Source organism: Oncorhynchus masou, chromosome 30, assembly GCF_036934945.1.
Source record: "Oncorhynchus masou masou isolate Uvic2021 chromosome 30, UVic_Omas_1.1, whole genome shotgun sequence".
Classification (NCBI taxonomy): Eukaryota; Metazoa; Chordata; class Actinopteri; order Salmoniformes; family Salmonidae; genus Oncorhynchus; species Oncorhynchus masou.
In genome coordinates this window covers 47,137,859-47,151,314 of record NC_088241.1, presented here as the reverse complement: position 1 = coordinate 47,151,314, position 13,456 = coordinate 47,137,859, and the positions used below count along the sequence as shown (strand labels likewise).

Below are 13,456 nucleotides of genomic sequence, written 5' to 3'. Positions count from 1 at the left end.
ATGAAAACCAGGTGTGTATGGAACAAGACAAAACAAATGGACACATGAAAAATGGAGCGGCGATGGCTAGAAAGCCGGTGACGTCGATCGACCGAACGCCACCCGAACAAGGAGAGGAGCCGACTTCAGTGGAAGTCGTGACAGGTGTGGAGTTCAGATAGATCTTATTGGCCACCCGTGAGAGTAAATTCCATTCCTATTTGTCATGTTAAGTTTGCATACTGCAAATTACATGTGTTTTTTGGCAGATTTTGCACAATCTTCTAGAATATTAATATTATTGTGATAAGGTGGTATCCATCCCAACAATGGGATTTGCATAGGCTTTTAGGGAACTAATACACTTCTCTAAGCCTCATTGAAGCTACAAAAATGTCAATGTTCACCCTTAACATGTGAAAACTATACAAGAGAACAGATGAACAGGAATGACATTTCACAATCCAACCATAAAGGGTAGGCCTATACGCATAGGGCCGATTTCCTAGACAGAGCAATTGAAATAGTGTTTAAATCCAGGACTAGGCTTAATCTGTGTCTTGGAAACCACTTTGGTATTTATAGAGAGAAACTGCTAAACTGTTATATTGAGCAGATGGACACTGTGGACAGGTTGTATCTGACTTGCTATGATGTCACAGGCACCCCCCTGCTTGATTGGACACAGTGGGGAGCTGGGGAATTCCCATTGGTTGGAATAGCCATGACTAGCTGTAGATTAATTTAAATCTATGAAACGACAAAAACAGGTGGAATCTCTCCATTGACAAAGCCATGCTTGAATATCTTCACAGGAGAAAAGAAGAGTCCAGGACGACATCGCAAAAAAAAGGAGACAAATTGAGGAGGAAAAATTAAAACTCCAATGTTTGAAGGTACGTTTTAGTACAAACTATCATTTACAGTGCACTCGGAAAGTATTCAGACCCCTTGACTTTTTCCACATTTTGTTAAGTTACAGGCTTATTTGAAATTTTCCACATCAATCTACACACAATACCCCATAATGACAAAGTGAAAACAGGTTTTTAGAAATTTTGGCAAATGTATTAAAAACAATAAACATAAATACCTTATTTACATAAGTATTCAGACCCTTTGCTATGAGACTCACAATTGAGCTCAGGTGCATCCTGTTTCCATTGATAATCATTGAGATGTTTCTAGAAACTGGATTGGAGTCCACCTGTGGTAAATTCAATTAATTGGGCATGATTTGGAAAGGCACACACCTGTCTATATAAGGTTCCACAGTTGACAGTGCATGTCAGAGCAAAAACCAAGCCATGAGGTCAAAGGAATTGTCTGTAGAGCTCCAAGACAGGATTGTGTCAAGGCACAGATCTGAAGAAGGGTCCCAAAAATGTTTTGCAGCATTGAAGGTCCCCAAGAACGTAATGGCCTCCATCATTCTTAAATGGAAAAAGTTTGGAACCACCAAGACTCTTCCTAGAGGTAGCTGCCCAGCCAAACTGAACAATCAGGGGAGGAGGGCCTTTTCAGGGAGGTGACCAAGAACCCGATGGTCACTCTGACAGAGCTCCAGAGTTCCTCTGTGGAGGTGGGAGAACCTTCCAGAAGGACAGCCATCTCTGCAGCACTCCACCAATTAGTCCTTTATGGTAGAGTAGCCAGACAGAAGCCACTCCTCAGTAAAAGGCATATGACAGCCCGCTTCGAGTTTGCCAACAGACACCCAAATGACTCTCAGACCATGAAGATTCTCTGGCTTGAATGAACTCTTTGGCCTGAATGCCAAGTGCCACGTCTGGAGGAATCCTGGCACCATCCCTACGGTGAAGCATGGTGATGGCAGCATCATGCTGTGGGGATGTTTTTCAGCGGCCTGGACTTGCCGACTAGTCAGGATCGATGGAAAGATGAAAGGAGCGAGAGATACTTGATGAAATCCTGCTCCAGAGCACTCAGGACCTCAGACTGGGGTGAAGGTTCATCTTCCAACAGGACAATGACCCTAAGCACACAGGCATTTCTGGAGAGACCTGAAAAAACCTGTGGAGCAACATTCCCCATCCAACCTGACAGAGCTTGAGAGTATTTGCAGAGAAGAATGGGAGAAACTCCCCAAATACAAGTGTGCCAAACTTGTAGCGTCATACCCAAGAGGACTTGAGGCTGCAATCACTGCCAAAGGCGCTTCAACAAAGTACTCAGTAAAGGGTCTGAATACTTACGTAAAAATGATATTTAATAAAACATTTATACATTTGCAAAAATGTCTAAAAACCTGTTTTTGCATTGTCATTATGGGGTATTTTGTTTAGATTGATGAGATTTAAAAAAAAAATCAATTTTAGAATAAGGCTGTAATGTAATGTGGAAAAGAACAAGGGTTCTGAACACTTTCCGAATGCACTGTACATTGTTAAAAATCTAGTGCATGTGTATTTTTTCTGAAGCCAAAAAGAATGGAATGGAATTTAAATATTTACGCAGTCATTGGGGACACACACAACAGTTGTTGAGTTACAACACTATAGTTCATGGTGTAACATAGTCTATTGATGGTTTCCCCAAATAGAAAAAAGCCCTTCGAGAGCAATGGCTGATGGATGGGCTAAGCCCTCAGAGTGAGGAGGACCAGGAGGCCACCAAACTACAGGCCCAGGGCGACCAGGAGCAAACCCTATTACTGCAGAGTAACATTGACAGGTACATCTTAGAATGGGATGAATGGGATGAATGGTGAGGTGTGTGTGTGTGTGTGTGTGTGTGTGTGTGTGTGTGTGTGTGTGTGTGTGTGTGTGTGTGTGTGTGTGTGTGTGTGTGTGTGTGTGTGTGTGTGTGTGCGTGCGTGCGTGCGTGCGTGCGTGCGTGCGTGCGTGCGTGCGTGTTAGTAATGTGATTAACCAAAATGTCTTACTTTTTTTCAGTTATTAAACAACTAATTGACTGACATCAGTTTAATTACTTGAGAAAAATTCCATAGAGAGAAATCATGTCAAGCACGTGAAACATAGCATCAAGAACGAACTGTGGCACGCTGTAGGGTGTTTTTAATAGGGAAATATTCAACCTATTAATACGTGGTAAAACCTCTTAGCGAGTTTTAACCAATAAGTTAGGTAACAATCTGATTCCTTAAAGTAGTGGAAGACTAAACCACACTCTAGGAAAAAAGGGTTCCAAAAGGGTTCTTCGGCTGTCACCATAGGAGAACCCTTTTCGGTTCCAGGTAGAACCCTTTTCGGTTCCAGGTAGAACACTTTTTGGTTCCAGGTAGAACACTTTTTGGTTCCAGGTAGAAGTCTTTTGGGATCCATGTAAAACTGTCTGGAACCAAAAGGGGTTATTCAAAGGGTTCTTCTATGGGGACAGCCAAAGAAGCTTTATAGGTTCTAGATAGCACCTTTTTTTCTAAGAGTGTACAGGAGCCACGTGTACCATTTGTGTGCCTTCCAAAATGTTCTTTGGGTGATTGAACGTGGTACAAGTGAGACGTTGTCTTTATATTCAAAAGCATGTCATCTAGATGTTGAGTTGATCAACCTACAGTGGGGCAAAAAAGTATTTAGTCAGCCACCAATTGTGCAAGTTCTCCCACTTAAAAAGATGAGAGAGGCCTGTATGTTCATCACTTCAACTATGACAGACAAAATGAGGGAAAAATCCAGAAAATCACATTGTAGGATTTTTTATTTATTTATTTTCAAATTATGGTGGAAAATAAGTATTTGGTCACCTACAAACAAGCAAGATTTCTGGCTGTCACAGACCTGTAACTTCTTCTTTAAGAGGCTCCTCTGTCCTCCACTCGTTTACCTGTATTAATGGCACCTGTTTTAACTTGTTATCAGTATAAAAGACACCTGTCCACAACCTCAAACAGTGACACTCCAAACTCCACTATGGCCAAGACCAAAGAGCTGTCAAAGGACACCAGAAACAAAATTGTAGACCTGCACCAGGCTGGGAAGACTGAATCTGCAATAGGTAAGCAGCTTGGTTTGAAGAAATCAACTGTGGGAGCAATTTTTAGGAAATGGAAGACATACAAGACCACTGATAATCTCCCTCGATCTGGGGCTCCACGCAAGATCTCACCCTGCGGGGTCAAAATTATCACAAGAACGGTGAGCAAAAAATCCCAGAACCACACGGGGTGACCTAATGAATGACCTGCAGAGAGCTGGGACCAAAGTAACAAAGCCTACCATCAGTAACACACTACGCCGCCAGGGACTCAAATCCTGCAGTGCCAAGACGAGTCTCTCTGCTTAAGCCAGTACATGTCCAGGCCCGTCTGAAGCTTGCTAGAGAGCATTTGGATGATCCAGAAGAAGATTGGGAGAATGTCATATGGTCAGATGAAACCAAAATAGAACTTTAAGGTAAAAACTCAACTCGTCGTGTTTGGAGGATAAAGAATGCTGAGTTGTATCCAAAGAACACCATACCTACTGTGAAGCACGGGGGTGGAAACATCATGCTTTGGGGCTGTTTTTCTGCAAAGGGACCAGGACGACTGATCCGTGTAAAGGAAAGAATGAATGGGGCCATGTATCGTGAGATTTTGAGTGAAAACCTCCATCCATCAGCAAGGGCATTGAAGATGAAACGTGGCTGGGTCTTTCAGCATGACAATGATCCCAAACCCACCACCCGGGCAACGAAGGAGTGGCTTTGTAAGAAGCAGTTCAAGGTCCTGGATTGGCCTAACCAGTCTCCAGATCTCAACCCCATAGAAAATCTTTGGAGGGAGTTGAATGTCCGTGTTGCCCAGCAACAGCCCCAAAACATCACTGCTCTAGAGGAGATCTGCATGGAGGAATGGGCCAAAATACCAGCAACAGTGTGTGAAAACCTTGTGAAGAATTACAGAAAACGTTTGACCTCTGTCATTGCCAACAAAGGGTATACAACAAAGTATTGAGACAAACTTTTGTTATTGACCAAATACTTATTTTCCACCATACTTTGCAAATAAATTCATTAAAAATCCTACAATGTGATTTTCTGTATTTTTTTCCCCTCATTTTGTCTGTCATAGTTGAAGTGTACCTATGATGAAAATTACAGGCCTCTCTCGTCTTTTTAAGTGGGAGTACTTGCACAATTGGTGGCTGACTAAATACTTTTTTTGCCCCACTGTATATACCATGACATCTCATGATTTTCCCTGTTTAACCATAAACTGGTCATGCTTCTGGCAATCCCCAATAGCACATTGTGCATATAATCTGGGATAAATCCCACTATTATGTCAAAATGTTCAAGCCGAGATAAAATACTGGGGCCTTAAATTCCTTTTCCAGCTATCCCAGACTACGTTGCTAAATATATAAATAAATTACTCTAAGACTGATTTCTGAGTTGACAATTTTCCTCAAAAGGATATGCCCTCTTCCCTTTGCTTTTACAGTACCTTTATGGAGACAAAAAGAGCAGCCAAATTCCCCATTAAACTGTTTAAAGTTTTGAAGAAGAGGTCTGGCAGCTGTGTAACTGACTAAAATTAAAGGAAATATTTTGTTAGTCACAATTTCACTTTCAGGATTTTTCCATTTGACACCTTGATCTTGCAAAGTAATACATTCCGCTACAAAATGTTTCAAGCACGTGTTCATTTGTGGCTTTTGGCGCCCAAACCATAAACCACAGAGAAGGACGTGTTTGTTGTCCGATGTACAGGAAGCTCATTAACAGTACGAAGATGTGGTCAAATGCTAAAAAAGACGAGGATTTAAAAATTGGAACTCACAACTGAAGGGACAGATTATCGGGAGAATTTAGAGGCGACAGTTCCTTATACATCTTCCCATCATATATATTATCTATAGAAGATTGGTTCTCTTTAACTATCAAATCTATGCTTTAGATCGTTTACAATCTCAGGTTCCTGCAACATATTCTTTATTTGCTCTTCCAAAGGCAAATATATATTTTTTAAATACCGTCTTTGTCTTTCCGGTTTTCCGATTGCCGTCTCACAGCTCCTGCAATGCACCTTCACATCAGAATGTTCCAGCAAGACAACAATTCTCACACGTAGTGAATTTCCATGTACTGTTTCATGTCATCAAAACAAAATTTGAGACACTTACTCCCACCCACAAGATTCATGATGATGTCCTCTTGGCAATCATTGGTCAAACTATACTTAAATTGTACAGACAGAAGCAGAAGTTCATTTAGTTCTTAAGTCTGTTTGGGCTCCGTGTCTGTCTCAGCCATCTGGGACTAGATCATCTTCTGAGTTGTATTGAAGACCATCTGCCTCAGAACAAAGATCGGGATGAGGACGAAGGCCATCCACATGGGTCGGTCCAGCACAGCCCGATTGATGTCCACCCAAATTGCTTTGTCCAGCGCTGAGAGGCAGTACTTGAATTTAAATAACATAAAACATGTTTTGCTTTGAAATGTCTTGTACTGTCCACACGAACACTTTTGACCAGTAAAAGGATAAAACCTATCATGTGCTACAATATATTTAGTACCCTCTCTCTGATCATATAGTTACAGTGTTTAGAAAGTTCATGTTTGTTCTCTTGTGGATTCCTATAACAACAGTGTTCGGGCAGATGTTGTTTCAGGTACCTGTGAATTTCTACAGTAACAGTGTTAGTGCTGTTGAAAACATACGGTGGTGTGCCAGTCCAAATAAAACACACGCCCCTGTCCTAAATGACTACTGGTCTGTCGAATTGATTTCACATTATGAAAGATAACTCACTAGCTAACCTAAACTCAGTTGGTAGATTCTCTGTTCTCTCTTCCCTGTCTCTCCTAGGTATGTAGATTATGCATTTATGTCATCATAACTATGTTACTGTTCATCCATTGTGGTATCCATGGACCACAGGGGGGGCATAACAATTATGTTCTCTGAAAAATGTTGTTTCATCTCCCATTCATATCATCACATATTCTGTTTACTTGATGTGACTGATTTAAACTTACTTCTTTCATTGTGGCCATCTTCCTTCATTGTGATGTCAGAATAGTGTCCCCTAAGAGAGAGTCATTTAATATAATATTGAACTGAGCCATTATAATATCAGATATAGCTAATGTTACTTACAACCATGATTGTCACTAACAATAATTACTAATTCCACAAAATTTGTAGGCCACCATAACTTATCTGCCAAGCTGTAGCCTTAAATATAAGCCTATTGCAATGAGCTATTTACCACTTAAAATATAGATCGCTAAATATCTTGGTATTAAATCCTACCAGCATCTATAAGGGGACAAGGTGAGACTCAGATGCAGACACGGGAGGCAGCTGGTTTGAGTCTTGATATTTATTAAACAAGCCTAATGGGATAGGCAAGAGAATGGTCGTAGACAGGCAAAATTGTCAAAACCAGTTCAGAGTCCATGAGGTACAAAGTGGCAGGCAGGCTCAAGGTCAGGGCAGGCAGGTACAGAGTCCAGAAAACAGGCAAGGGTCAAAAACCGGGAGGACTAGGAGTACGGGAAACCGGGAGGACCAGGAGTACAGGAAAAGCACTGAAAAGCATACATGACAAACTGGCACAGAGAGACAAGAAACACAGGGATATATACACCAGGGATAATAAGTGACACATGGAGGGTGTGGAGACAATCACAAGACAGGTGAAACAGATCAGGGTGTGACAAGAATCAACAGTTTAGTGTGGTTGAACAGCTTCCCGCACACAAAATGTACGCCATGGGAGAGGAATGTACACAACACAGCGACAAGAGGGAAAGAGACAGTTTGTGAGGTAGCTTTTGATAGTTGTAGCAGTATTGAAAATACCTTATCTACTTTGAAGAACTACTAAAATAGTGATTTTGTCAGAAAGCCTTGCAGCATGGGCAGCTGTGGCAACCCAATGATCATGGGCTAACCTTTTTGCTAGCCAAGAGGAACTTGGCTCGTTGGGGAGCACAGAGATAGCGTTAGATGGTTGTCTGGTAGTCTTGCTGCTACTGCCTCAGAAGAGATGAGATGCGAAGAAATGAAATAATAAAGTACTTATATGAAAAATAAGTAATATACATAACAAAAATATTTTATTTAAGTAATGTGAATAAATTATGGTAAGTAAGTGCTAAGGAGTGATGGTAGCCACTACATCATGGGGTCCTTTTAATTTCTTTATTCTGTGTTGGTAAGCGACAATGGAGTGTTTTCAATGTTTTGGCAATTGAATGTTCTAAATATTTGACTTTGGAACTTCAATTAAAAAGCTACAAAAATAATTCCAAGGTCATATTTCAGAATGCATTTAATGTATAAAAAAAATAATAATAATCGAAAACAGTGATTGTTTTTTAAAAACCGAACCGAAACTGAACTGACCTCAAAAAGCACAAATCGCTCGGCACTAGTGTGCTTGTGCGTTAGTCCATGTTTGCTTGTGTGTGGCTGAGTGCAGTGCACACATTCACGCGTTAGTGAGTCAAGAGCATACGTTTCTAAGTCAAAGGTCAACACATGAGATTTTCAAACGCTTTCCCTTTCTAGCCTGAGCTACTATGAGTGGGAAACGATTGGAAGGATTATACAGAGATGGTGCTCCTTAACCCACTGCTTAACCCCTGTGAGAGGCTTTGTGTGTCAGCCAACGGTCGTACAGACAGTCTTCCCACCCCAACCATTGTTACGTAACAACCTGTCTACTGTTCTTATAGCCCTGCCTGCTTAAACCAACCCCCTTAGAGAGGATTACTCCCTCAGTCTCAATGCAGATATATTTAAGCAATAAGGCCCGAGGGGGTGTGGTATATGGCCAATATACCACGGCTAAGGGCTGTTCTTAAGCACGATGCAATGTGGAGTGCCTGCAACACAGCCCTTATCCGTGGTATATTGGCCATATTTCACCAAGCCCCGAGGTGCCTTATTGCTATTAGAAACGTGTTACCAATGTAATTAGAGCATAAAAAAATAAATGTTTGGTCACACCCATGGTATACTGTATACTACATATCATGGCTTTCAGCCAATCAGCATTCAGGGCTCGAACCACCCAGTCTATAATAAGTACTTTAAGAGAGTAATAGTACCATTATGCAATAACAATACTAACGTCTTGAGAGTATAGAGTGTTACTCTCTAGTGTTATAGTGTTAGTGTATATAGCTTTTAGTATAGCTCTCAGAGTATAGCTGTAAGTGATAATATGTTCTATCAGAGAGAGGCACTGTTATATTTTCTGATGGTAGAACATTAATAGAGAGACGAGTGAACTGGAGGGACCCGTCTGTTGTCTGTCCTGCCATCCTGCCTGCCAGCAGTGATGTGATGAGATGGGCTCTGTTCACTGGACAGTATCAGAGTTGTGCTATAAAGCTATGTCCTAAATGGCACTCTATTCCCACCCTTTGCCTCCCGGTCAAGAGTAGTGCACTATTCAAAAGTAGTGCACTATATAGGGAATAGGGTGGCATTTGGGACGCAGACAAAAGCGCCAAACCAATCTAGAGAGAAATCCTCCTCATCACCTGGACAAAACAACCTATCAAGGATCCGGATGAGGGTTCAGAAATAGACTTTGACCCCTGACCAAAACAACCACATTTAGAAAAACACATAAACAGCAATTTTCACCTTAATGAGAGTATGATTGAATGCAAAATATTTTAATATTGGATGCAAGTACAATAGTCGTGTTTTTCTATTTGATATGAGCCAAATACGGTACATATTCAGTGTTGTTTTGATTGACATCCAAGCCGCATACTGATAAACACAAATTCAATCAAGCAATCTATCTCCATCAATGAACAAGCAGTCATTGCATATGCTAATTTACATGCTAAGCTATAAGTGACCAACTACCAATGATTACGGTTGCAATGGATAAGGTCATTTCCATGCAAATGTCAATTTGTTTTTCCGATTTCCATATGAATACCACTGCTTGCTGAGTGATTACTGTCTGTTTGGACTGATTGCGGCTGCTAAGCTGCTCTATGTTTTGCATCCACTTTGCAGAATGGAGACGGAAATAGAGGCTCTGGAAACACAGGAGCTGCAGATTTCAGCCAACGAGGAAGTGATTCTGAAGAGACTGAAGGAGGTGGAAAGGACTGCAGAGGACATCATCAAGGTATTGCTCGTCTAATACTAACATTAGACCATTACTTTGTGTTTATAATGTGGGACTTGTATTTATATCCATTATTCTGGTTCTTTGGGAGAACAACAAGGGTTCCTGGGTATTAAGCCTAATGCTTGAATCTTGAGTTTGCAGTGTACTTGGATTATCATTCAGCCTTACACTAACAGCAATGGGGTGATGGATAATGTCTAATAATCTGTGTCTATGTTCTTTATATCTATGGGGCATGGCTTCATTCCAATGAAATGGAGGATATTCATTGAATATGCAGGTAGTGATTTGTGTTAAAGTTGTTTTTTTGTGTGTTTTTTTCCACCAAGAGGTTACTGTGAAATGACTGTGTGGGTGTGCGGCGTTTAGCAAGGTCTGCTTTCAGAGGAAAAGGTGATGCGAAATGGAAGGCAATTATATTGATGGAGGGCAGAAGGTGCCACTGTTCTAGTTGCATGTTTTCTGATTCCTTGGATATGGTGTCTAATCACTAAGCGGAAACAAACCTCGAGACGTTTGGAAATCATCACTAATTACTAACATCCTTCCATTTTCACCTGGCCTGTTGTGATTTTTACATCATCCTTTCAGTCGGTTTTGATTGTGAACACCTGTATCTCCACACAGGAGTTAAATGCCGAGTACCAGGCAGGTAAATACGTCTTCCTAACATTATATTCCTATATTTATTCCATGTTAACATCTTCTGGTGGACCTGTATATGTGAACTGACTGGGATGTTATCTTTACAGACCCGATACAATACATTTACGCACCGATTCCAAATATGCCACATTTCCAGATGCAAAGGTCCATCACACCTACCAGTAGACCACTGAGGAAAATACAAAATCCACAGGAAGGACTTGATGGCGAAGAACCAAAGCAGGGTATATAAACAATATACAGTATTCTGTATGCGATATCTGGTCTATGTTATTTAGAGTGAATATTTGTATACAGGCAATGAGTGGACATCTGCACTCTTTTATATTGCTAACACAACATTGCGTCATGTCAAAGGTCCGTAGGTCTCAGCAAACAGGATAATAGAATGAATAGAGACCTGCGCACTGTCGAAAACAGAAAAAGCAGGATTATATCTGGAATTATTAAGCACTTCACCTGTACATCACAGAGTATTTTTATGAGATATGGGCCTTTATATGATCGTTATCTGTCGGTGTCTCATTTGGATTCCTAGAACATGGACTCAGCTTGAATCAGGCCTTGACACCTGCTGTTCCAATTAGGCCTGTAATTTAATGTTTTTAGCATGGCGGAAATTGGATAAAAAGCTTTATTCATTTGTCAAGGAGCTATACCTTGATTATTGATTGAACACATAAATACATGAAAACAGTTTACAGACAGGAGTTATAACCTACTGTACATATTTGTGGTACATTCAAAATACATTCAGTATGTTATATGAATCATACGCATTGTGTTCTAGTTGTTGTCCATCCTATGTCCTCTCTCTCTCTCCGTAGCTATGTTCGCCATGGAGATCAGTGTAGAGAAGGACATAAGAACAGGAAAGAGCCAAGTCGTGTCCATGACCACCCTAATCCCTGAAGAGTTCCAACAGAAGGGTGTGAAGGTCTACGATGATGGGAAGAAGTCTGTCTATGCCCTACGCTCGGAGGGACAGGTGACCCAGAACGGGGTGGGGGTGGGCGAACTGAGTAACGTTGAGGTGGAGGCGCTCCTGCGCCAGGCTGGGGATGCAAAGGTCCCCACCGAGGTCCAGTACCACAGGCCCGTCTACGCTGCTCCTTACACCAGCAGGCCTTCAACTCCTGCATGGAAGCCTGAGCAGGGACACGTCAGCCCCAGTCCTGGTGAGCCCAATGGCCATCGGAAGTCCATTACAACCCGCCATCCTCAAGCCAGCCCTTTCCAGATGCTTCCAGGAGCTCTGCCCAGTGATGGAGCCCAGAGCAGGGAAGAAGTAGCCAGCTCTGCCCCCTCTCACATTCCAAACATCCACGCCGACAAGCATCTAGTGCAGCCTCAATCACCCCCCCATCAAGGTTTCAAAACTGGCCAGAGCCTCACCAATGGTAGCAGTGGAAAAGGCCCACACCCAGATGAAAACAGACCAGCTATCATCGCAGTCCTGAGTTCAGGAGAAAGCCGCACTCCCATACCGCTGATAGAGAATACTGTGACAGATTGGGACAGGCAGTCACCAATCTACCCCAACTGTCGTCAGTCTCCATTCTACCCCAGCAGTCGACAGTCACCATTTTACACCAGTGACAGTGGTGAGTCCTCCTTCAACATCATGAACACCTTGCCACCTGATCTGGACTCTGAACCAGTGACAATGATCTTCATGGGCTACCAGAATGCAGCAGAGGAGGAAGATGAGGAGAATATCCAGGCCGAGCTGGTCGTCATCGGAAACGGCGATGATGATGAAGAAGATGACAACAACGTACCCTCATACCACCCCGAGGGATACCGAAGCAAGATCTTCCAACCCACAGCTATATGCAACAACAACACAGACTATACTGCAGATTCCACAAACTCTGAGAGTCTGCTACACCGACCCACGTTCACCCACAAACCTGGCAAGCGCAGTTCTGACCCAGACCAACAGCCCCTGGCCATGGAAGTGCCTATGAGCGCAGGTATCAAGACGGGCAAAAATAATTGCTGCTGCTTAGGGGGCTGGGGCTCTTCAATCCCTCTCATCAAATGCTAACCTAGCCTCTCATCTACTCTAACAGCCTAACAATCTCTCTATGATCTTGTGAGCCTTTGAGATCACACGCGAACACTGTGGCATCTGCGCCAATCCACCCACAGCCCAAGCATGTACAGCATTCTCTAACCCGTGGTCCCTACGTTCACCCTCTTTTGTCTTCCTTTAACAAGATAATAAGGCACAGTTTTAGAGTGGTTACCACACCTGGCATTACTTTATGTGGCCTTATTTGAACTATAGTCAGCTTTTACAACTGAATGAAAGCTTTTAACTGTTTTGAATGGAAACAGTATCGGAGAGATGTTGTCATGTGAATCAGTGCATTACTAACTTGTTTTTTTGAGACTTTAGCTCCATCCAGTGGCCGTACTGCTGAACACATCAACATTTGCTTGGTCATGTTCTGGGCACAGGTGTACTGAATGCCAAAGAGGATGCTGCTGCTTGTAAGGAAAGGCATTACATTTCTCGAATGAGATGTTTATTTTATTTTATATAAGATTAGGTGCTTGGTCATTTCTAATGTATGTGTGTGCTATCTAACTTAACTGTTCTGCATGATGTCTACTTTTGAATTTAAACGAATTAAAACTAATTTGTCATACTATCCACTGGTTGCAGGTCTCTCTTTGTCAATTCAGACTACAATTTCACAGCATGGCTAAACGGCTGACTAACTGAC

General features: G+C 42.0%; 1 protein-coding gene across 2 annotated transcripts in view; it reads left to right on the top strand.

Moving 5' to 3' along the window:
* palmdb (palmdelphin b) overlaps positions 1–13,456 on the top strand; it is a 38,482-nt gene that overhangs the window by 14,210 nt on the left and 10,816 nt on the right. The window contains exons 3-8 of one of the 2 annotated variants that reach the window (XM_064949165.1): positions 795–875; positions 2,543–2,673; positions 9,938–10,052; positions 10,647–10,707; positions 10,808–10,945; positions 11,549–12,697. In XM_064949165.1, the coding sequence (XP_064805237.1) occupies positions 795–875; positions 2,543–2,673; positions 9,938–10,052; positions 10,647–10,707; positions 10,808–10,945; positions 11,549–12,697 (1,675 nt within the window). The remainder of the gene's footprint in view (positions 1–794; positions 876–2,542; positions 2,674–9,937; positions 10,053–10,646; positions 10,708–10,807; positions 10,946–11,548; positions 12,698–13,456) is intronic. The other variant, XM_064949163.1, reaches the window with a different exon arrangement.